This window comes from Haliotis rufescens, unplaced genomic scaffold, assembly GCF_023055435.1.
Source record: "Haliotis rufescens isolate VD_foot unplaced genomic scaffold, xgHalRufe1.0.p SCAF_31, whole genome shotgun sequence".
Classification (NCBI taxonomy): domain Eukaryota; kingdom Metazoa; phylum Mollusca; class Gastropoda; order Lepetellida; family Haliotidae; genus Haliotis; species Haliotis rufescens.
This window is the reverse complement of record NW_025964013.1, coordinates 780,028-806,595: the sequence shown is the minus strand read 5'-3', so window position 1 is coordinate 806,595 and position 26,568 is coordinate 780,028. Positions and strand designations below refer to the sequence as shown.

Genomic DNA, 26,568 nt, shown 5'->3' with positions numbered 1-26,568 from the left:
GGCATTACACGTGCAACATACTTACCGCGATTTTGTATATCGAATCAATAAAGTAAGATGCCATTCTCTGGGTATCTTCCAAAAGAAATAGATCAAGGGTGAATAACTTTTAGATTTGTTTTCTGAGACAAAGGACCGCAGAAATGCCTAACTGTGGTATTATGATGGTCCTTGTCCTTGTAACAGTGACACTTTCACCTTTAACACAATCGTGCACCTGTCCACTATTCTGGTATCGTTCCTGGCATGCGTGGCGTAAATGGATCAATATGTGTCTCTATCCTGTCCTTGTTTACCAGTTTGTTTGTTTGTCTGTTTGTTGTTTAACGCCGCACTTAGCAATATTCAAGCTGTATGACGGCAGTGTGTAAATAATCAAGTCTGGACCAGACAATCCAGTGATTGACATCATGAGCATCGATCCACGCAATTTGGATACGATAACATGTATCAATTGCTGACTTAGCAAGCCCGACGACCCGATCCTGTTTGTCGCCTTAGACGACAGGCATAGTCACCTTGTTATACATTGGTTGATTCAATTCCAACGTAAAACACTTTTCCAACATATGATAACGTGACTCGAGCCAGAACAGATATCCGTTAAGCCGTCATTCAGTTAGTTTTTCTTTCTATTTGTATGTACGACGATAGAAAATGTTAAAAATTGAAATAATAACGTTTTCTGTTAATTCCTAAATTCGTGTTAAATCCTTGGGCATGTCAGTAAGGGTTGTCCTCGACATGTCGCGAAACGTAACCTTTGTTACTGCTAGGTATCCAACCTTTCGATACAATTCTGAGCAGCTATGATCAATAACAGACACATCACGATACGAAAGATGCTCTCGCCATCTGAACGCTGCATAGGTTGAGTTTTTACTGATACATCTTGCTCCACACCGTGTTACATTGTTAGCTGTGATATCCAAGATGTAGTTTTGTATTGTGCTTGTAAGTTCTATTCCAAGGAAATCGTAGACTTGCTTAGACACATTAATTGGGTCGAGAGCAATGTCCTCATAACGTAGAGTAAAAACACGCCCGGGGAACATCTTCTTAAAACTGACGGACTTTTTAACATCAGTATACATTTTGTCACACGTTGCCTTAACAGACCCACTTATACCGTCAGGTAAATGCCCCACCATCTGCTGTGACGCTAAGAGCCCTCTAGGGTCACGAAGGAGGTGTATGACCTTCAATTCTGGATATTTGGACAGGAGGTCCTTCATTGTGATCATCTTTGTGCGGATGACCTTGGCAAATACAACACGGGACTTGACACATTCTGACAACACCGGTTTGAGACATTCTTTCAAATCGGATATTGATTCAACATTCCTGGTGCAGTTGTAATAGTCGATGGTGCTGTAGCTGTTCTTCAGGTGATGTTGTGTGAGTGTCGTAGGGTCCATGGATGTCAGGTCGCAGGTTAGTAACGATTCAAGAACGTGTTGTTGCCTCTTCCCTTTGCCTTTGTCGAATCTGAAAGTACAAACCAGGAAGTGAAACCTATCAAGATTTGTTTGTTAATTTCTCCATTGCGCGTACATATCTTCATTTGAAGTACATATACGTCATTACTTTCGCGTAGGAGAACAGGCAACTTTGTAAGCGTTCGTTGCAGAACCGGGCTCACTCACTCACTCACTCACTCACTCACTCACTCACTCACTCACTCACTCACTCACTCACTCACCACGCGATGCCTCAAGTGCAACTCACCTTTTGTTGTTGATGTCAAAAAGGTGAGACAAATGATACTTCTCCACGGCGAATAACGGTTCAAACATGTAGAATACATCCGGGCTCTGCTGTATGATATCACCTGTGAAGCTTGACCCAGTCCGCATGTACGCCAGAAGTATGACCTTTGTTGCTTCAGGTGTGGGCCTCGACAGACGAACATCTAAACGTAACGAGAAACATCTAATTTCCTACCTCACACACAATCTGCAGTCAATATCTATTTCTTGATGCGAACCCGGCACAGTACGTAATCTAACTCGTGGGGACCCGAGTTAATATAGGTCCCACACTCTATTGCTTGTTGGGACCAGAGTTAAAATAGGTCCTACCCTCTGTTGCTTCTCCGTTGTAGAGGACGTCGTATTGTTATTGTTTTTGTCTGTTCTATTCCACTAATAAGGTTATATGCAGTCAGCACTGCGTGCACTGGGCCATGTTAACCATTTAGTCTGAAGAAGGTTTGATGATACCCTTAGAAATACCCTTTGAAAGATTTGATTACAAATATACACATCATTCAATAGTGGTTAATCAACGACATCTGCGTGTCAGTTCCTTGTAGGCCAAGCATCACACTGCAGAGAACGCACGCAGTTTAAGATATATTAGGATATATCCTACTTACAATGATGTTACCATCCTACACTTATCATCCCATACTTAAGATATATCAGACGGTTGTATAATATAAATCAACGTAAGAGGAAAATTACCCATTTTGATAGTTTTCATACAACAAATGATCAAATCACACACGAGCTACATTAGTTGTGGTAAGTATATGAAATGACTTAATTGCTCTCACATGGAAGTACTTCCTTCTCTGCCGGAACGACTGGCATCAATGCAGACTTGAACTCTCGAGGGCCTAAAAAGAAGAACTGTGCTACTATCTGATAGACGCTATGTTCCGCAGTTCAAGTCTTCAAACCTACACACATCTGTTTTAACACATTAAAGTTTACGATACATACAAATGGCTGTATATCGGCCACGCTGCAATACGTACGTTAGTGACTGCGAGTGACAAGAACACAACATTCAGCCAATGTCATTAACAAATGACGCATCGAGTCGGGCCTGCTAATACTAAGTAGAGAAGAGTAAGCGGTGTAAGCATCTTACTCTCAATATCTGATAATGCTAATGGCATGTACAGCAGTAAATGCACAGTACAGCAGTAAATTCACAGTACAGCAGTAACTTCACAGAACAGCAGTAACTTAACACAACAGCAGTAAATGCACAGTACAGCAGTAAATTCACAGTACAGCAGTAAATGCACAGTACAGCAGTAAATTCACAGTACAGCAGTAAATTCACAATACAGCAGTGAATGCACAGTACAGCAGTAAATGCACAGTACAGCAGTTAATGCACAGTACAGCAGTAAATGCACAGTACAGCCATAAATGCACAGTACAGCAGTAAATGCACAGTACAGCAGTAAATGCATAGTAAAGCTACGTCGTAGATAACCTAATCGGCTGCTAAATAACACGTGTTAATCATATCATAGATTGTGATACTGCAATTATCTTTGTTATTTGAAAACAAATTAAGTCTATTCGTCTTCAAATGTCTCTTTTTCAAATCATGAAAAATCTAAAGCATTTAATGTCTTGCTCCTAATTGATTCAACATGACATGCACTTACTAAATGTATAGCTTTCAAGTTTCGACACATTACATTTTTATGAAGATTCATTGTTTAGCCTTTTAAAACATAAAGTCGAAAAGAAAAACAGGCGTTCCTGTCTTTTATTCGTTGGAATCCACAAATAGAAACGTTGCCTCAGTGTACACTCACATACCCTCAAAGCTCCAACGTCCGCCAAGATAGATGGTCATAGCTATGATAAATGCAAGAAGCATTTGAAAACACAGTGAACGCCTTGACATTTCTAACATCAAAATGAAAATGTCACCTTTGCACCTGGGAAGTTACTCTGTTAAGCAGATAGTAGTTGAGAAAATTGAGCTACATGTAGGTATATCTCCTTATTATCAATAAACGTCATCCGTTCTTTCGGGCATGTTCGGTCCAGTCACGTCCATGTACATTGGACACGCTACTGATAACGTCCTGTACAATAAGTCATATCAATAGCAACCTGGCCGTGATAGATAGTGTTTTTGCTAATTTTAGTTTAAGATTGACATTAAATGTTATTTCATTACAAACACATACACAATTAGTTTGTAAATACTATATTCCAACCACACAACTAAAACAAAATAGTGAACACAGGTTAAAAAACCAAAACGCTCCCAGTATTCCAGATGTAAAAATCAAGGATTTTCAACATATCACCTGGTAATAGGTGAAAACCAACACTACAAAATTAATATAGTGCAAGTTTAAAATCAAAATGAAAACATTGTTTTTCATTGTCACAGAGTAAAGCAGGGGGTGTTCACAAATGTCGTTATTGAGGACGGCTGGGACACTATGTACGGCCCCTGAAGCTCCAGGGTAGAGTAAGTCTTCAGCAACCCATGCTTGCCGTAAAAGGCGACTATGCTTGTCGTAAGAGGCGACTAACGGGATCGGCTTGTCAGGCTCGTTAATTTCTTTGGTATATGTAATCTTCTGTGTATAACCATGCCTCATATACTCTCTGGTATATGGAATCTTAGGTGTATAACAATGTGTTATATACTCTTTGGTATATGTAATCCTCTGTGTATAACCATGTCTCATATACTCTCTGGTATATGTAATCTGAGGCGTATAACCATGTGTTATATACTCTTTGGTGTATGTAATCCTCTGTGTATAACCATGTCTCATATACTCTCTGGTATATGTAATCTGAGGTTATAACCATGTGTTATATACTCTTTGGTGAATGTAATTCTCGGTGTATAACCATGTCTCATATACTCTCTGGTATATGTAATCTGAGGCGTATAACCATGTGTTATATACTCTTTGGTGTATGTAATCCTCTGTGTATAACCATGTCTCATATACTCTCTGGTATATGTAATCTAAGGTGTATAACCATGTCTCATATTATCTCTGGAATTGTGAGTGAGTGCGTTGGGTTTAACGCCACTTTTAACAGTATTCCAGGTATATCACGGCGTGTCAGCTTAATGTTGGAGGAAAGCCCGAAGTGATGCAGGTCTCAGACGTTTACCACTTCGGTGAAACCCTAGAGCACGGGTATGGTGCTGACAAACCTAGAAACATAATCGGGGCGAACCGGGATTCGAACCCACAATCATAGGTTTCAATTCACCAATACAATTCTACATCCTTGTGAGTGCAGATGCAATGGCGCTCAGAAACGACAGGATGTATATAATATCCACAATAGTATAATAAAGCCGCTTTATGTTTTTGATTTAGGAATTCTTCGATTATATTCGTTTTCGAGATTCAAAACTCAGATAAACCTCGTTGTATGCTTCGGTCACTCGTACCGAAAATGTAGAAGTCTCGATGCCGATTAGGAAGATCAACTGACGCGAACTCTTATGGGGGTATCGTGAGGTCTCCTTGCAGGGAGGTATCATATGGCAGCAAACTATCTGATTACAGTGATTCGGCTTAGTATATTCTGTATTGTTAGAAGGGCTCGTAGGCTCTGACAACTGATTCAAGACAAATATTTGTTAAAGTACAAGAAAACTAATCATTCGGAACTAACATAGTGAATCTTTATGGCATAAACTATGCGCTAGATTGAGGACGTTTGAAAGGTTAACACTTAACTGTTGTCGCGTGTCATGAACAATACACTTCTTGATTGTGTTTACGGTGAACGAATATCTGATGAAGGAGCCCTGACCCATGGCTTGTTGTACAAATATAGTAATAAAAGAAGTGGTTGTCGATTCTTTTCATGTCGTTCTATTTTATCAAAGTCAAAATCACGACAAAGCATTTTTATGTTTTAAACCAAACACACGACCAAACACATAAACACAACAGATTGAAAGTTAATTTAATTTTCTGACATTACAAAGTACTGTCAATTACAGTAGAAACCAATCACAAAGCGTTCATCTGTTTTATGCTGCAAATTGCGTTAGAAATAGCCGCAAATGTTGAACATAATTCCTTGCCTGTAAAATGTGAGTAAACAAACATTGTCGTGCTGAATCCATCATGCAAACACATGGCGGACATATACAATTCATATTATTATCCAGGCTCGTTTTTGTCTAAAAAATGTTGAAATATTCAAGAAATTAAAACAATGCAGCTGCCATGTTGTACAGAGAATGTGGTTTGTTGTGTGTGTATGGACTGCAATAAAACACCTTGTTTGTTGTGTGTGTATGGACTGCAATAAAACACCTTGTTTGTTGTGTGTGTATTGACTGCAATAAAACACCTTGTTTGTTGTGTGTGTATTGACTGCAATAACACACCTTGTTTCTTGTATGTGTATTGACTGCAATAAAACAACTTGTTTGTTGTGTGTGTATTGACTGCAATAAAACACCTTGTTTGTTGTGTGTGTATGGACTGCAATAAAACACCTTGTTTGTTGTGTGTGTATGGACTGCAATAAAACACCTTGTTTGTTGTGTGTATTGACTCCAATAACACACCTTGTTTGTTGTATGTGTATTGACTGCAATAAAACACCTTGTTCGTTGTGTGTGTATTGACTGCAATAACACACCTTGTTTGTTGTTTTGTGTATTGACTGCAATAACACACCTTGTTCGTTGTGTGTGTATTGACTGCAATAACACACCTTGTTTGTTGTATGTGTATTGATTGCAATAACACACCTTGTTTGTTGTTTGTGTATTGACTGCAATAAAACACCTTGTTTGTTGTGTGTGTATGGACTGCAATAAAACACCTTGTTTGTTGTGTGTGTATTGACTGCAATAAAACACCTTGTTTGTTGTTTGTGTATTGACTGCAATAACACACCTTGTTTGTTGTGTGTGTATTGACTGCAATAACACACCTTGTTCGTTGTGTGTGTATTGACTGCAATAATACACCTTGTTTGTTGTGTGTGTATTGACTGCAATAACACACTTTGTGCTCGTACATATACCTGCAACACATACACAACTAGCCAAATAAATAAACCAACTGACCCAAACATAGCTAAAACCACCACACTAGCATACATACACGAAAATTGGCCAAATTGGTGTCACATTTACACGGACGGATCTTCAGATCCGCATTACAAACCACCCTCAATCTAAACAAGGCTCTCACTCTAGAAGCAATACTAAACCCACAAAATAAACTAGAAAAATTCAAGGCCTTAGGCGTATTCTTAATCAAAACGGAACTAATAAAACGTATCTAAAAACACAATTATCTACCAAATCAAAATCACATAAACAAACAAACATCCACCATGCCCAGCTCCCTTAGTTCTCCCCCCCCCCCCCCCCCCCCCTCCCCAACGGCATCTATTCCAAATCTCAAAATTCCGAAAATTCTATATAAGCAACCCCTAAAGCCCCCTCTTCGGTTGCACAGACCACTTTCGCCCCTTTCGGAAACAAATTTCATGGTCTGGCCGGGCCCGTGTGCGAAATACGCATCAGTCGGAAAGCGCACGTTAAATCTCCAAAGTAAGTAAGTAAGTAAGCACAACAAGTACCCGTCCACATTACACGCAGCACATACCCACCTTACATATCTTACCTTACACTGAGTGTCGGATTCTGATTAGCTGAGACCCATTCTATTATTTTCAAGGAACCTTGCCGAACTTACTGGCATTACACGTGCAACATACTTACCGCGATTTTGTATATCGAATTAATAATGTAAGATGCCATTCTCTGGGTATCTTCCAAAAGAAATAGATCAAGGGTGAATAACTTTCAGATTTGTTTTCTGAGACAAAGGACCGCAGAAATGCCTAACTGTGGTATTATGATGGTCCTTGTCCTTGTAACAGTGACACTTTCACCTTTAACACAATCGTGCACCTGTCCACTATTCTGGTATCGTTCCTGGCATGCGTGGCGTAAATGGATCAATATGTGTCTCTATCCTGTCCTTGTTTATCAGTTTATTTGTTTGTCTGTTTGTTGTTTAACGCCGCACTTAGCAATATTCAAGCTGTATGACGGCAGTGTGTAAATAATCAAGTCTGGACCAGACAATCCAGTGATTGACATCATGAGTATCGATCCACGCATTTGGGATACGATAACATGTATCAACCAAGTCAGCAAGCCTGACGACCCGATCCTGTTTGTCGCCTCAGACGACAGGCATAGTCACCTTGTTATACATTGGTTGATTCAATTCCAACGTAAAACACATTTCCAACATATGATAACGTGACTCGAGCCAGAACAGATATCCGTCAAGCCGTCGTTCAGTTAGTTTTTCTTTCTATTTGTATGTACAACGATAGAAAATGTTAAAAATTGAAATAATAACGTTTTCTGTTAATTCCTAAATTCGTGTTAAATCCTTGGGCATGTCAGTAAGGGTTGTCCTCGACATGTCGCGAAACGTAACCTTTGTTACTGCTAGGTATCCAACCTTTCGATACAATTCTGAGCAGCTATGATCAATAACAGACACATCACGATACGAAAGATGCTCTCGCCATCTGAACGCTGCATAGGTTGAGTTTTTACTGATACATCTTGCTCCACACCGTGTTACATTGTTAGCTGTGATATCCAAGATGTAGTTTTGTATTGTGCTTGTAAGTTCTATTCCAAGGAAATCGTAGACTTGCTTAGACACATTAATTGGGTCGAGAGCAATGTCCTCATAACGTAGAGTAAAAACACGCCCGGGGAACATCTTCTTAAAACTGACGGACTTTTTAACATCAGTATACATTTTGTCACACGTTGCCTTAACAGACCCACTTATACCGTCAGGTAAATGCCCCACCATCTGCTGTGACGCTAAGAGCCCTCTAGGGTCACGAAGGAGGTGTATGACCTTCAATTCTGGATATTTGGACAGGAGGTCCTTCATTGTGATCATCTTTGTGCGGATGACCTTGGCAAATACAACACGGGACTTGACACATTCTGACAACACCGGTTTGAGACATTCTTTCAAATCGGATATTGATTCAACATTCCTGGTGCAGTTGTAATAGTCGATGGTGCTGTAGCTGTTCTTCAGGTGATGTTGTGTGAGTGTCGTAGGGTCCATGGATGTCAGGTCGCAGGTTAGTAACGATTCAAGAACGTGTTGTTGCCTCTTCCCTTTGCCTTTGTCGAATCTGAAAGTACAAACCAGGAAGTGAAACCTATCAAGATTTGTTTGTTAATTTCTCCATTGCGCGTACATATCTTCATTTGAAGTACATATACGTCATTACTTTCGCGTAGGAGAACAGGCAACTTTGTAAGCGTTCGTTGCAGAACCGGGCTCACTCACTCACTCACTCACTCACTCACTCACTCACTCACTCACTCACTCACTCACCACGCGATGCCTCAAGTGCAACTCACCTTTTGTTGTTGATGTCAAAAAGGTGAGACAAATGATACTTCTCCACGGCGAATAACGGTTCAAACATGTAGAATACATCCGGGCTCTGCTGTATGATATCACCTGTGAAGCTTGACCCAGTCCGCATGTACGCCAGAAGTATGACCTTTGTTGCTTCAGGTGTGGGCCTCGACAGACGAACATCTAAACGTAACGAGGAACATCTAATTTCCTACCTCACACACAATCTGCAGTCAATATCTATTTCTTGATGACATACCCGGCACAGTACGTAATCTAACTCGTGGGGACCCGAGTTAATATAGGTCCCACACTCTATTGCTTGTTGGGACCAGAGTTAAAATAGGTCCTACCCTCTGTTGCTTCTCCGTTGTAGAGGACGTCGTATTGTTATTGTTTTTGTCTGTTCTATTCCACTAATAAGGTTATATGCAGTCAGCACTGCGTGCACTGAGCCATGTTAACCATTTAGTCTGAAGAAGGTTTGATGATACCCTTAGAAATACCCTTTGAAAGATTTGATTACAAATATACACATCATTCAATAGTGGTTAATCAACGACATCTGCGTGTCAGTTCCTTGTAGGCCAAGCATCACACTGCAGAGAACGCACGCAGTTTAAGATATAGTATGATATATCCTACTTACAATGATGTTACCATCCTACACTTATCATCCCATACTTAAAATATATCAGACGGTTGTATAATATAAATCAACGTAAGTGGAAAATTACCCATTTTGATAGTTTTCATACAACAAATGATCAAATCACACACGAGCTACATTAGTTGTGGTAAGTATATGAAATGACTTAATTGCTCTCACATGGAAGTACTTCCTTCTCTGCCGGAACGACTGGCATCAATGCAGACTTGAACTCTCGGGGGCCTAAAAAGAAGAACTGTGCTACTATCTGATAGACGCTATGTTCCGCAGTTCAAGTCTTCAAACCTACACACATCTGTTTTAACACATTAAAGTTTACGATACATACAAATGGCTGTATATCGGCCACGCTGCAATACGTACGTTAGTGACTGCGAGTGACAAGAACACAACATTCAGCCAATGTCATTAACAAATGACGTATCGAGTCGGGCCTGCTAATACTAAGTAGAGAAGAGTAAGCGGTGTAAGCATCTTACTCTCAATATCTGATAATGCTAATGGCTTGTACAGCAGTAAATGCACAGTACAGCAGTAAATTCACAGTACAGCAGTAACTTCACAGAACAGCAGTAACTTAACACAACAGCAATAAATGCACAGTACAGCAGTAAATTCACAGTACAGCAGTAAATGCACAGTACAGCAGTAAATGCACAGTACATTTACTTTGTTATTTGAAAACAAATTAAGTCCATTCGTCTTCAAATGTCTCTTTTTCAAATCATGAAAAATCTAAAGCATTTAATGTCTTGCTCCTAATTGATTCAACATGACATGCACTTACTAAATGTATAGCTTTCAAGTTACGACACATTACATTTTTATGAAGATTCATTGTTTAGCCTTTTAAAACATAAAGTCGAAAAGAAAAACAGGCGTTCCTGTCTTTTATTCGTTGGAATCCACAAATAGAAACGTTGCCTCAGTGTACACTCACATACCCTCAAAGCTCCAACGTCCGCCAAGATAGATGGTCATAGCTGTGATAAATGCAAGAAGCATTTGAAAACACAGTGAACGCCTTGACATTTCTAACATCAAATATGAAAATGTCACCTTTGCACCTGGGAAGTTACTCTGTTAAGCAGATAGTAGTTGAGAAAATTGAGCTAGGTATATCTCCTTATTATCAATAAACGTCATCCGTTCTTTCGGGCATGTTCGGTCCAGTCACGTTCATGTACATTGGACACGCTACTGATAACGTCCTGTACAATAAGTCATATCAATAGCAACCTGGCCGTGATAGATAGTGTTTTTGCTAATTTTAGTTTAAGATTGACATTAAATGTTATTTCATTACAAACACATACACAATTAGTTTGTAAATACTATGTTCCAACCACACAACTAAAACAAAATAGTGAACACAGGTTAAAAAACCAAAACGCTCCCAGTATTCCAGATGTAAAAATCAAGGATTTTCAACATATCACCTAGTAATAGGTGAAAACCAACACTACAAAATTAATATAGTGCAAGTTTAAAATCAAAATGAAAACATTGTTTTTCATTGTCACAGAGTAAAGCAGGGGGTGTTCACAAATGTCGTTATTGAGGACGGCTGGGACACTATGTACGGCCCCTGAAGCTCCAGGGTAGAGTAAGTCTTCAGCAACCCATGCTTGCCGTAAAAGGCGACTATGCTTGTCGTAAGAGGCGACTAACGGGATCGGCTTGTCAGGCTCGTTAATTTCGTTGATGCATGTCATCCATCCCAATTGCGTGGATCGATGCTCATGTTGTCAATCACTGGATTGTCTGATCCAGACTCGATTACTTACACACCACCGTCAATGCGGCGTTAAACAACAAACAAACAGACAAAAACTGTGTCCTGGTACCACGCTCCAGTACGTTGTAAGTCACACACTGCGTGCGGCTGGGGACTGCAGGATTGACTTGTGTTGCAGAGGGGTAAAACAACTCACTATGACCGCTAAAGACCCAATACATTCAATTTAAATAGAGGATCTTACACAAGAGTATTGCTCATTTATATTTTTATACGCTCACCTCTTCGCGAACACCTCGTATCATCAGATTTTGACAGGGTTCATAAACACATGCTCATGATATTGTCGGACTTGTCGAATCGAATCTGCTTTATGTAGATATTTCTATTGGATATGGAAAGGACTTTGTCACTTTATTTAAAGAATTGACTTCAATATGATTAACGTTTATAGGGTATAGACGTAAAGAGCGATGTGTAGCTGATTTATGGAAAGCGTTCACACCTGTATTTATGTTGATAACTCCATAGACTAACTAACACATATTGAAGTCATATTTATAAATATATTTCAACAATAGGAACTTAACATATACTGAACCGCAAAAGAAACGTCAGCATGGATAGATATATGAGAAACCGTATTTGTCCAAACACTGTAAACATACTTTGAGACATATTAAGATGAAACTTGGCAAAACTGATAATCAAGGTTGAAATTAAAGCGTCAAATGTTCTTCAAGTGAAACACAACACTAGTCTCTGAGAAAAATCACAAGTCAGTATCTCGTGTGTCCGCCATGTGCATTGATGACTGCCGTGCGACATCGAAACATGGAATGGATACGTGATGAAGGCCACAGGGACGTGAGCCCACACTCTGAGGCGGTTGATGAAGGCCACAGGTACTTAAGCCCACACTCTGAGGCGGTTGATGAAGGCCATAGGTAGTTACGCCCACACCGAGGAACGCCCGACGCAGTTCAGCTGCATTTGTCGGCCTTCGGTCGGACGTCATTCAGCCGTCTTTGAATCTCGTCCCACAGGTGCTCATTGGGATTCAAATCAGACTGAGGGCAGGTCATTGCATTGTTCTGATGCCATTCTGCTGGAGGAAGTCTCTTGTTGCTCTCGCAGCGTGGGCACGGGCGTAATCATGCTGAAACTCGTAGGTATGGCGTGTTGTTTCAAGACTTGATCAATGTACCGAGCTGCTGTGCCACCATTGCCTCTCCCTGGACCGATGTTCTGGGAGACCACAGGACCCACCCTCTGTGCAAGACCAATTCCACCCCACACCATGATGCTCGGACCACCCCACGAGTCTCTCTCAACAACACAAGCATCCGAATAACCATTCCCACGGCTTCGCCAGACTCCCTCTCTGCCATCTGCTGTTGAGATACAGTAACGGCTCTCGTCTGAGAAGAGGACTCTTCTCCACTGCTGGTGGCGCCAATACTGGTGCTGTGTTGCCCATTGAAGACGGTCCCGGCAATGACGTGGTGTCAGAATGGTTCCTCGGTGTGGCCTGTGACAGTGGAGGTGTCTGCTCGTCAATCGTCGACGCACGGTGACCGCACTTACGTGTCGCTGGTGTGTCCCCATGGTCTATCGAGCAGCTTCCGCAGCAGTAACAAAGCGATCTTGAAGATGCTGTCGCACAATCTGACAATCCTGACGTCGGGTGGTGACCCTTGGTCTTCCACTACGTGGACGGTCATCTGTAGTGTTGGTGGTCTGGTACCGTTGCTGGAGCCTGCATATGGTCCTTACGTGGACTTGAAGCGCATTGGCTACTTGCCGGGCGGTTTGTCCAGCTTGCAATCGCCAAAGGGCTCGGTGTCGCTGATTTCTTGATGGCATGTGGTAGCAATTCAATAACGAAGGAATGTTATCTGATCTGGGTGGATTATTATAGGGCAAGAAATGGGGAACGCATGTGCATTTCAATTTGCACGGAACTCATGAAGCGCATCGGGTTACCATGGCCGTTGCCGTGATGCATTTGGGCGATCGGTTTTATTGTAATCTTCTTTGTTGTTTTTTATCATCAAATTTCATTTTTCCGGACAAGGTGATGTTAAATTTTAGAAACTTTGACAAAAGTAACCCAGATATTTAAATGACAACTTTTTTATGCAATGTTACTTGGGGTGACGTTTCTTTTGACGACAGTACTAAATTAGGGCAATAATGCAACACAAGTCCCGCCCATTCTATCATCAGCCAATCAAGAAACATAACACCGTTAGTTGGCGCATTGAAATTCCTTTTCGGTCCTTTCGGCACAGGTGCGTACTGGCCAATTGTGCACGCGAAGCCGACTGTAAACAACAGCACAGCCAAGGCTTATAAAAATACACACACGCACGCACGCACTCTGTCCTTGTTCACAGACATCACTGTATTACGCACTCTGTCCATGTTCACAGACATCACTGTAAGACGCGCTGTGTCGTTGTTCATAGATATAGAGGTTATCACGCGAGTGTGTTTGGGGATGGTAAATATCCTGCATTAGGAATAAACATTGTATTTAGCGAGCCTTGGCGAGCTAAATACATAGTGTTTATTCCTAATACAGGATATTTACCATCCCCAAACACACAAGCGTGATAACCTCTTTATCATATAATGTCATTCTTTAATTCTGTGCTTTAAAATCGCTTTCCCTCTCTCACAAACATTACCGAAACATTGCGAGTTTTCCTGGAATGCGCGCATTCATATTTATTACGTCACAGGGTAAGTGATGTGTCAGTCGGACAATGACAGTAGCCAATATAGTTCCAACTAAATTCTGTTTCTTATACAGTGGCGAAGCAACATATACGCAAAACAACAGTTGTTTTTAATTGCCTTTCGCGGCAATTCATCGGTCTGTCCGCTAGAGTAACTGCCCTTTGTCAAAGGGAAGCTACTCTAACCCTAGTCTATGAGACGTCACGGCCACGGTCAGACGATGTTGACAGTCGGTCTGTCCTGTCATAACGTTTAGAAATGTAGTCAGATGTACACACAGCGACAAAACGAAACAAGGTAACAATTCAAACATATTTCGGCCAAATCCAACTATTTTAATTTGTGGAAAAGGTTTCAAGCCGCAGAGGTCTACAAGCACAGATATGGCTACTGATCCTGCTTGGCTAGGCCTCGGGTCGTGCCCTCGCAAAATTGTTTCGAAATCTCCAAAGTTGCCAAAACTTATAAAATGCCTTAGCTACGTCACAGTTAGACACTGCATTTCAGTATATTAGACTGTTTTGTTTTATAATGATAGCAATTATGCCTGTAGTTTATTCAGATTCCCGATGGTTAATTCTGACTCGATCGCCGAATGACGAGGGCGACGCCATGTTTGTTTATAAACAGTGAAAGTAGTCCTACTTGACCTTTGATATTTGCATCTCTATCCGCATATGACCCCAACGGATATCGTTTTTATCCGTTGGCTTTATCCTGCCGAGAAACCTACCTATTATATGATAAATCACTGTATGCTGCACCCCGTCCTTGTTCACGGATATCTTTGTATGACGCACTCTGTCCATGTTCACAAATATCACTGTATGACGCACTCCGCCCTTGTTCACAGACATCACTGTATGACGCACTCCGCCCTTGTTCACAGACATCAATGTATGACGCACTCTGTCCATGTTCACAGACATCACTGTATGACGCACTCCGTCCTTGTTCACAGATGTCACAATATGACGTACTCCGCCCTTGTTCACAGATATCACTGTATGACGCACGCCGTCCTTGTTCACAGACATCACTGTATGACGCACTCCGACTTTGTTCACAGACATCACTGTATGACGCACTCCGTCCTTGTTCACAGATGTCACAGTATGACGTACTTCGTCCTTGTTCACAGGCATCACTGTATGACGCACTCCGTCCTTGTTCACAGATGTCACAGTATGACGTACTTCGTCCTTGTTCACAGACATCACTGTATGACGCACTCCGTCCTTGTTCACAGATGTCACAGTATGACGTACTCCGTCCTTGTTCACAGACATCACTGTATGACGTACTCCGTCCTTGTTCACAGATGTCACAGTATGACGTACTCCGTCCTTGTTCACAGACATCACTGTATGGCGTACTCCGTCCTTGTTCACAGACATCACTGTATGACGTACTCCGTCCTTGTTCACAGATGTCACTGTATGACGTACTCCGTCCTTGTTCACAGACATCACTGTATGACGTACTCCGTCCTTGTTCACAGACATCACTGTATGACGTACTCCGTCCTTGTTCACAGATGTCACTGTATGATGCACTCCGTCTTTGTCACGGATATCTTTGTATGACGCATTCCGTCCTTGTGCACAGATGTCACAGTATGACAGTACTGACGCACTCCGTCCAGTATGACGCACTCGAGACAACACTGTATGACGCACACTGTCCTTTTTCATTGATATCACTCAGTCTGTATGACGCATTCGGTCCTTGTTGACGGATATCTTTGTATGACGCACTCTGTCCATGTTAACAGACATCACTGTATGACGCACACTGTCCTTATTCATTGATATCACTGTATGACGCACTCTGTCTATGTTCACAGATATCTTTGTATGACGCACTCTGTCCATGTTTACAGACATCACTCTATGAGGCACTCCGTCCTTGTTCACAGATGTCACTGTATGACGCACTCCGTCCTTGTTAACAGATGTCACTGTATGACGCACTACGTCCTTGTTCACAGATGTCACTGTATGACGCACTCCGTCCTTGTTCACAGACATCACTGTTTGACGCACTGTCCGTGTGGATACATGTCATTGTTTGACACACTGTCCGTGTGGATACATGTCATTGTTTAACGCACTGTCCGTGTGGATACATGTCATTGTTTGACACACTGTCCGGGTGGATACATGTCATTGTTTGACACACTGTCCGGGTGGATACATGTCGTTGTTTGACGCACTGTCCGTGTGGATACATGTCATTGTTTGACGCACTGTCCGGATGGATACATGTCATTGTTTGACACACTGTCCGTGTGGATACATGTCATTGTTTGACACACTGTCCGGGTGGATACATGTCATTGTTTGACGCACTGTCCGGGTGGATACATGTCATTGTTTGACGAACTGTCCGTGTGGATACATGTCATTGTTTGACGAACTGTCCGTGTGGATACATGTCATTGTTTGACACACTGTCCGGGTGGATACATGTCGTTGTTTGACGCACTGTCCGTGTGGATTCATGTCATTGTGTGACACACTGTCCGTGTGGATACATGTCGTTGTTTGACGCACTGTCCGTGTGGATACATGTCATTGTTTGACGCACTGTCCGGATGGATACATGTCATTGTTTGACACACTGTCCGTGTGGATACATGTCATTGTTTGACACACTGTCCGTGTGGATACATGTCATTGTTTGACGCACTGTCCGGGTGGATACATGTCATTGTTTGACGCACTGTCCGTGTGTATACATGTCATTGTTTGACACACTGTCCGTGTGGATACATGTCATTGTTTGACACACTGTCCGTGTGGATACATGTCACTGTATGACGCACTGTCCGGGTGGATACATGTCGTTGTTTGACGCACTGTCCGTGTGGATACATGTCATTGTGTGACACACTGTCCGTGTGGATACATGTCATTGTGTGACACACTGTCCGTGTGGATACATGTCATTGTTTGACACACTGTCCGGGTGGATACATGTCATTGTGTGACACACTGTCCGTGTGGATACATGTCATTGTTTGACACACTGTCCGTGTGGATACATGTCATTGTTTGACACACTGTCCGTGTGGATACATGTCATTGTTTGACACACTGTCCGTGTGGATACATGTCATTGTTTGACACACTGTCTGTGTGGATACATGTCATTGTTTGACACACTGTCCGGGTGGATACATGTCATTGTTTGACACACTGTCCGGGTGGATACATGTCATTGTTTGACACACTGTCCGTGTGGATACATGTCATTGTTTGACACACTGTCCGTGTGGATACATGTCATTGTTTGACGCACTGTCCTGGTGGATACATGTCATTGTTTGACGCACTGTCCGTGTGGATACATGTCATTGTTTGACACACTGTCCGTGTGGATACATGTCATTGTTTGACACACTGTCCGTGTGGATACATGTCACTGTATGACGCACTGTCCGGGTGGATACATGTCGTTGTTTGACGCACTGTCCGTGTGGATACATGTCATTGTTTGACACACTGTCCGTGTGGATACATGTCATTGTTTGACACACTGTCCGGGTGGATACATGTCATTGTGTGACACACTGTCCGTGTGGATACATGTCATTGTTTGACACACTGTCCGTGTGGATACATGTCATTGTTTGACACACTGTCCGTGTGGATACATGTCATTGTTTGACACACTGTCCGTGTGGATACATGTCATTGTTTGACACACTGTCCGGGTGGATACATGTCATTGTTTGACACACTGTCCGTGTGGATATATGTCATTGTTTGACACACTGTCCGTGTGGATACATGTCATTGTTTGACACACTGTCCGGGTGGATACATGTCACAGTATGACGCACTGTCCGTGTGGATACATGTCATTGTTTGACACACTGTCCGGGTGGATACATGTCATTGTTTGACACACTGTCCGTGTGGATACATGTCATTGTTTGACGCACTGTCCGTGTGGATACATGTCGTTGTTTGACACACTACAGGATATGTGCTACACGAAATATCTTTGTACGTAAGACTAGTATCACTGCACATCATTATCCAGCTCAGATAACAATAGATACAGATGACTAACATATTTCAAACATATCAACTTTAGCTAGAACCACCAAGCGTCAATAATAAACATGCTTGCAATTAATTGACCCAGCAACTATATGCACACACACATTAGTAACGTACGATACCAGCGAACGCATCGTGAGCCGTCGAGATTCAGCAATGTGCGTCTAATGACGGATGAGTTTACATTCCCTTCAGACGTTCATGAAGACTATGATAGCTGTTCCCATAACTAGAATCACGATCAGACATTTAACGTGGTTTGACATTTCGAAGTAATTTCAAACCAATATTTAGTACAGACAAAAAGTGATACCCTAACTGTGGACTATTCCCTGTAATGTTGCAGGCTCATTTGTCCGACAGGGTATACATTGCATGGTGATCTCACCACCTTAACGTGTCCAGACCACTCCTATTGCACACAGGAATACACGCTTAATCATTTATATACACAGAACAGCATAAGTGTGTGCGTTCACGCGTGTTGAATTCAACATTCAATGTTACATGTATTTTTACGTCGGTAATAAACTGGCCATTAGAAATAAATGTTGTCGGCGCGACCATACTCACATTTGTCATTTTGCACAACGTATCGGTACAATGCCTTGACAACATCTCGTGATACCAGCTGCCAGGGATTATCTTGGGTTGACCAATAACGCTGTCTCTCATGAAACACATTATATTCACTTTATAGAAAGAGAACTTGCTGGAAAAATATGAAGAGCGAATTTATTTTGACACTGATATTTTTGACACAGAAAATGTGTCTTGTTATCTGTAGTTGGAGACAATCACCGACATATTTACGATGGCAATACACCACGGATGGGAATTGCATTGTATCAAACATAGTGCACATGGATTTTCTAGAAAAATAATTTCCTTTACAATCTTTCACAGGCATATATGTAACAGTCGTATTTTCTAGATTGTTGTTTTGTTTAGGTTTCATGGTAATTGCTCGACATAAAGCGAGAGTTGTCGATTGTCAAGTCATCCACTTGTCAAACAGTCGTGTGGAAAGTTTTTGAACGTGTACGTATAAATTTAAATATGAAACAGATGAGCGGTCTCTTGGCTGCTTAAAACAAAACACGTTCATTCACGTTAAGAACATATGTCTTAACGGGTTTCTTTAATCATAAACAGCATATTCTCTGCATTTGTACGCAACAGTCGTAATTAAAAATTAAAATATTGTTTTTTTTGAAGTTTCCAGAAAACCAGTAAATGCCCTATCTTGTCACTAGAAGTTCTGGTTCCCCACTTGATTGTCTGGTTTGTTTACAGGCCGCCGTCATTTGCAAGGACCATTGCTGTGCGGCGTCAGACAACAAACAAACACATTTCTTTATGCAATTAATGAGTGGCGGGTGCTACTGCAAGGGCGGGGTATGGTTTTCCTTTTCGCGAACACCTGGCGTCATCACTGATTTTCAGTAGCCCATCCATGTGGTTGTTACAGCTATTTTGTCTTTCACGCCCAGTGGAGTATGTCTCGGTGGGTGGTTCGGACGGGTTGTCGGCTGGCTTTGTTTTGTCTTTACAATATCCATGCAAATAACACCACTGGGACTAAGAACTAATTATTACATCCGATTTGTCGGTTCAAACCGGTTTCCTTGTAGTGGCAAATGAAAATCTGAGACGAATATCTGTTTCTTGGTGTCTGGCTGAAGAAGTACGATAGTGACTGATCGCCTACTTCTAGACGCCATTCCCACCTTCACCAAGGCTCTGGACCCCTGGAGTGACATGCAGCTGTTTCTGGAGGAGCACCAGCCTTGTCACGGCAATCTCCCATCAGCTGACAGGGTGGTCTTTCTGTTATTTACATTGCCATGTACAAGTTCCTGGTGACGCCAAACTGGCCAGCTCGTATCTTATCAAATTGTTCACCTGCTGCCGACCGCCATCATGGCCATGTTAAACAAATAAACAAACAAACAAAACTATCAAATAGTGATCATACTTGGTGTTCTCGAAAAGATAAGCGTCTCAATAACAAAAAGACATCATAACATAATGCCAAAGCGTTGTATCAATACTTGGAGGTGCCGTATTCCTGGAGAGCGCTTTCCATAAATATATCTATCAGAACATGAAGCTTTTCTAATGCTATCACGTATCTTGAAACGTGAACATTTTGTGAATAAAAGCGACAGAATTCTTTCCATAATCGTAAGACATCTCTGCTGAAAGCAGAGTCCATTGTACGATTAGGACTATAGAATAGTAATAAACATTTACATGTGTTCTTAAATCACTATCTAATAGCGATGACACCAGGTGTTCATGAAATAGATAAACGTATCCTTCGCCATCGGTGGCACCCGCAACAAACACATGCACAGGCAAGGTATTTGTTCACCTAAAAAAACATCGAAATTTGAAATTGTCCTCACATGTCTACCATAAAACATTTTGAAAGCTTTATTGAAGCCTTGACTGTTGTGTGATTCTCTTTGAAACCTTAGAAGGCAGAGCATGCTTGGTCGTACCTGAAAAGTTGGGAGATGCAGACACAGAAGGCTGGAGCTGCCGGAATGTTGCTCAATATAAAAGGAACGTTGATCATTGGAAAGTTGAAGTCATCCCTCTTGTCATACAGACTAGTGGAGAGTTGTTTTCCACACATATGAGGCGGTGTCACTGGTCTCCTTTATTTCTAGTTCAGGTGGGTAAATCAGTGGAAGGGAATTTACTATCTGACATTCATACTCGTATACACACGTTAACTTCAGACACGTATATAGATATGCACACATATTATTTACAGACATTTTAATACAAATACACACATATTAAATTCAGACACGCATATACACACATCTTAACTTTAAATACGTATAAATACATTCACATATGAATTTCAGACACGTATACGCATATAAAGACATAATAATTCCAGACACTTACATTGTATAGACATATACACACATACTAATTTCAGTATAAACATATAATTTATAACTTATACGGCTTTTTCATTGGACAAGAGGTCGGTCACATGACCGCGAAATTTTCGTTTATGAGTGTATGCTCTACACAATTTGACGTTCATACTTTTTTTACGAGACCGTCTTCTTGAAATGACGTAATCACTAACGGACTACTTCCTCGTTCCTGGGAAGCCCCTGGGAATTCCCTAGCACGAATACACACAGAAGCGTTCTTTCTGAACATTTGGATCCTTGAATCTTGAACTCGGCGTTTCAGTTTACATTGAGAAATGTTAGAGAGTTTAATTGCATGATTGTTCACTAATAACCTCGCTACGACCTATCCTAATGGAAAAAAAAGTGCTCTTCTAAACTATCCTAGTATCGACTCGATCCGTGTCCAGGCTGACAGTGACAGTCTACAGCAATCTATGTATTGACCTTAGTGTCTATTGGACACATCTTAAAACACCTTTCAATGATCGGCCACTTGATCAATGATGACTAAAACATGTAACCGCCACAGGTTCATTAACAACTTCCGAAATCTCTCCCGTCACGTGTATCGTGTCGGTCATTTTGACGTCTCGTACTTGATATAAATGTATTACGACACGCAGTCATTGTGACTGACTTACTGAGGTAGTTCTTGACAGACCTTTCTCGTCTAATGAAGATATGATTTGAGTACATGTGTTTACAGAAACTACAAAAGTTGTACCTGACAAAAGTTGTTGAGCATATATGTACATAAGGTTTGAGGAACTTTTGTATTCCGCGATACAGCTGGTTGTTGTATGGCTGTCAGTGTAAACATGAAGTAACACGTACTGAATATAATTGTGTGTAGATCAAGGTCTAGTGATATAAACAATTATAAGAATTGACTTTCATAACTTTCGCAAGTTTGGCCCTCACTCAATGACGGTTCATACTCCAATGAACTTACACAAATAGATATACACATGTACTTCAGACACTTAAATACATATACACACATGTTATCTTCATTCACTTATGCCCATATACAAACTCACAAACGCAAATATATCAATAATAAGTCCGGATATATGTACAAATATTCAGTGTGCACACGGCGTCAAGGACGCTGCTCTGAAACGTAGTGTGGCTATCGCTGATGCTTGCAAGTGAACGCTCATTTGCAAACACACCTGAACTTCACATTTTAACATACATGTAGCTCATAGCCATTGTGCCAGCTTCAAGGAAAACAATACTAAACGTTAACACGGAAACGTAGAAAGGCTAACCGTTTATACAAATAAACATGTAAACAGTATGGGTAGTCCCCTGTATTCCAAATATCTTCACTTTGAGGCTGTTGATAGTGCTTCACAGCACGCGCTGTGTACATAAACCTTATTGAACTATTTACATGCAAATATAATTAATATATTTTGTTACAATTCTGTGACGACAGCAACACTAAGAACATTGCGATACCTCTGTACACTTTAAACAGTATTTTGAATCGGTATGAACAGCATGCCTGTATTCTATTGTTTGACAGACGGTTACAGTATGTTATGGAATGTTCGGTAATGTTCCAGTGGCGTAGACTGTTGAGAGCGTTGAATAGAAATTTCCAGTATCTGGTTAGACTATGTTATAGTTGGACAAGAGCGTGTTTACGTATCTCTTCCGCATTTCAATCACATCGGAACCAGCCTTCATGTGAGACTCGCTCATTAACCTGAATCCATGACTAGCCCATCTCGGAACCTTCACCACTGTCGCCGCTGGGTGAATATATATCATTATCACTGACTTTTACCATCACCACTGTATGTGTATTTGCTACTGACCACTGCCATCATGTATTATATTTCCATTGAATATTGCACTACCACTCTATTGTGCACTACCACTCTATTGTGCACTACCACTCTATTGTGTACTACCACTCTATTGTGTACTACCACTCTATTGTGTACTACCACTCTATTGTGTACTACCACTCTATTGTGCACTACCACTCTATTGTGTACTACCACTCTATTGTGTACTACCACTCTATTGTGCACTACCACTCTATTGTGTACTACCACTCTATTGTGTACTACCACTCTATTGTGTACTACCACTCTATTGTGCACTACCACTCTATTGTGTACTACCACTCTATTGTGCACTACCACTTTATTGTGCACTGCAATTGTAATTGTTGTGCAGTAATTTGTATTGAGTTGTAATCCAAGTGATTTTTTGCAATACATTTGTTGTTTGTTAGTTGGTTTCACACTAAGTTCTTTTACGTACAGATTTCCGGGTTAACACATTGTTTCAATTTGGGAATCAACAGGTAACAATATCGCGGCATGCCAGTTTGATGTTGGAGGAAAGCTCGAAATGATGCAGGTCTTAGACGTTTAGCATTTTGGTGAAACCCACTGGCACGGGTTGCTGCTGAGAAAACATGAATTATGAGGGCAAATCTGGGAATCGAACCCCCGACTAGGATTCTGGCGTTTCTATTCCTGCGCAGTTGCAGTATTAAGAAGCATTATAGAAGAAATCAATATTTGTGAAATTGAAAATGATCTTGACCTGAAAGTCACCCCGGGTATCATAGATGGCTTGTTCCGATGCTAACTGTGCAGGTTAATCCGATATGTAAAAAAAGATACTCATTCTTGCCCGAGCTCTATAAAAAACTGTCTCAAATATTCCACAATGACGTACGTATTATAATGGCATTATCTGATCTTGCATTAACCTCACATTTGTGTGCATGTACCAGCCAACCCACAATGTGATACTTGGTATGCCTGAACGATTTGGGATCGACAATAACTGTAGAAATCAGTGGGGGCTTCAAACGGACAATGTAATAGAAATGTGCATGATCAGATTTGTCGATGAGTTTATGGGACTTCGCCACGGAACAGCGTGTGACCAACAACTTTTCCACTGTTCTCAGCTCACTCAAACCAGAGTGGAGGGGATGCTGACAGGGTGTTGACTTGGTGCTTCTCCAGTCAGCCGTATAGGGCTGATGCAGCTGATAGAATACAACCAAAGGTCATGGCGGCTTCCCTTGATCTCTTGTCGAACTCATACCAGCACTGCGACTGATACACTTAACACATCCTCTATAAGGGGCCGTCGGGTAGCCTAGTGGTTAAAGCGTTGGCTCGTCACGCCGAAGACCCGGGTTCGATTATTGCTGTGATATTGCTGGAATATTGTTAAAAGAGGCGTAAAACCATACTCACTCTCACTCACTCATCCTCCTTATCTTCGGCATAAACTAACCCCGGGATCCAATCCCGTGGTTCTCGCGATCGCAAATTACCGGTCAATGTTTTTCAATAGCCAACAATATTTACTACATTACTCAGTCTATCGGACAGAATGCAATTGTAAAGCAGTCTCAATGTTGGGTTGGCGATATAAACAACATGGCGACCAGTCCCATTTTTTACTACAGAGTTTGCGTTGATAAACTGACACGTAAAAGACGTTCAAGATGGAACTTGTTGTTACCCTGCCTGGCGCTCGGTATAAAGGGGATAAACAAGGGTTGGTCGGCTCGGGGTCAGTATACTGTGTCTGGGGTATTCAGGTTAAACTGAGGCATCGTATCTCACCGGGCTCGCAGTATCGCAGACTGGTACAAGCAGACTAGACTTGACTTGGTACATGTTGGTCATTTACACTACAGGACCAGAGGAGGAGAATATACCGTTATGTCGAACCGACCGTTCAATCAGGTGCTGTGTAGGAGGTTTGCTATGTCGTGGATACATGTAAAGACCGAGTAGTCTCTGAAGACATGGGCAGTTCAGTGTTAACAGAACTAGTGTACTCTTTAATGCCATCGCTTTGTCTCTTGGTTTCAGGAACAGTTGGTGCCTGCATATGCCCTCAGCCTCGTCATTTTTTGTTTTCGGTTTTACGTAATTTTTTTCACGTTTAGGAAATGAAACTTCGCGAAATTACATATTTTTTGTGTAAATGCGCACTTTTCCTGGGGTCTTTTCCAATCATCATCGTGTAGTAGAAGTCACCAGTGACATTAATGACTCAAAGAAAAAGGTTTAAGAAGTTATATATAGTTTCTCCCGGATCCCTAAACAGCGAATACTTGGAAATCAATAAAAACAAGCACGCCAAGTGTCTCCATGACAGTAGTCTACAAGTGAAATCTGTATTTAATGACAAGAAACATGTTCTAAAAGATATGAGTTTCATTAAGAAACGATTTCTTTAAGATTTTTGCACGACAATATGTCAAAAATATAAACAAAAGGAAAACGTTTACTGATAAAACAATATGTGAAATGCCTATAGATAACATATATAGATTATAGCCATGTGTTGGGGAAAGGGCATTTAGCCAAGTAGTAGGCATCACCATGGGCACCAGTTGTTCTCCAATCCTTGCTGATCTGCTGTACTCTGCTCGGATTGGCAAAATCCAGACCAGAGAGTTTAACTTGCGTAAGGTATAACGGTGATCTATGTCGGAGTTACTCTCGGTTGTTGGTAAGAGAAACAGAATCAGCAGTTGGGAGGAAGATACCAACGTTATGTACATGGAATTTCCAGGGGTAGATTTATGGACACTAGCTGCATCATCAAAGACATATTTGTAAAACTAATTAAATCTTATCAAAATATATTCATATATCAAATATATGCCTCACATTTTGCAAACACGTATTTTACATCCGAAGAAGTCAAGAAACAACATGGTAGCGACACGGGCTTCAAAACATGTTGCCAGACACACAGGTGGACGTCAGGTTGGTGCATCGTCTCCCTCTCTTCTGCAGCTGGGCTAAGGAGACAATGCCGAACTTCACAGGGAAGGATCACCAACTAACTCTCGCCAACTTTGATAAGGGAACGCGGCAAGAAATTCGCAACTATAGGAGAATGCCAAGGTGAAGGGGCGAAGGCAGACGTCGACCGGATACTCTACAGAGCCCAGGAGAATCTGTGTGGCCAGTATGCAGGAGGGACAGGACAGGATACTCTACCCCCAGACGGATACGTTTCCCTGCCACCCTCGTCTCTCAGTAGAACATGTCTTTGTGTAGGGGGGCTTACCTGTGTGCGTGATGAAAGCAGTGCACTGGAGAAATCACCCTGATTTTTTAACCTTTTCAATTTACTGCCACACTCTCAATTTCTAAAGGGTTCTAATACTTAGGCTTACCTGGATGTTCACAATATACGTGGGTGTC

General features: G+C 41.4%; 2 protein-coding genes across 2 annotated transcripts; both read right to left on the bottom strand.

The window, feature by feature from the left end:
• Positions 1-695: 695 nt before the first annotated feature.
• Positions 696-3,603, bottom strand: LOC124136826 (carbohydrate sulfotransferase 1-like). Its single transcript, XM_046502875.1, has 4 exons — positions 3,567-3,603; positions 2,558-2,620; positions 1,729-1,912; positions 696-1,488 (listed from the first exon to the last, which is right to left on the bottom strand). The coding sequence occupies exons 1-4, from the start codon at positions 3,601-3,603 to the stop codon at positions 696-698; spliced, it is 1,077 nt and encodes a 358-aa protein (XP_046358831.1).
• Positions 3,604-7,948: 4,345 nt separating this feature from the next.
• On the bottom strand, positions 7,949-10,070 carry LOC124136827 (carbohydrate sulfotransferase 1-like). The gene is made up of 3 exons (XM_048380615.1): positions 10,014-10,070; positions 9,184-9,367; positions 7,949-8,951 (listed from the first exon to the last, which is right to left on the bottom strand). The coding sequence occupies exons 1-3, from the start codon at positions 10,048-10,050 to the stop codon at positions 8,159-8,161; spliced, it is 1,014 nt and encodes a 337-aa protein (XP_048236572.1). The 5' UTR covers positions 10,051-10,070; the 3' UTR covers positions 7,949-8,158.
• Between the last annotated feature and the right edge of the window lie 16,498 nt (positions 10,071-26,568).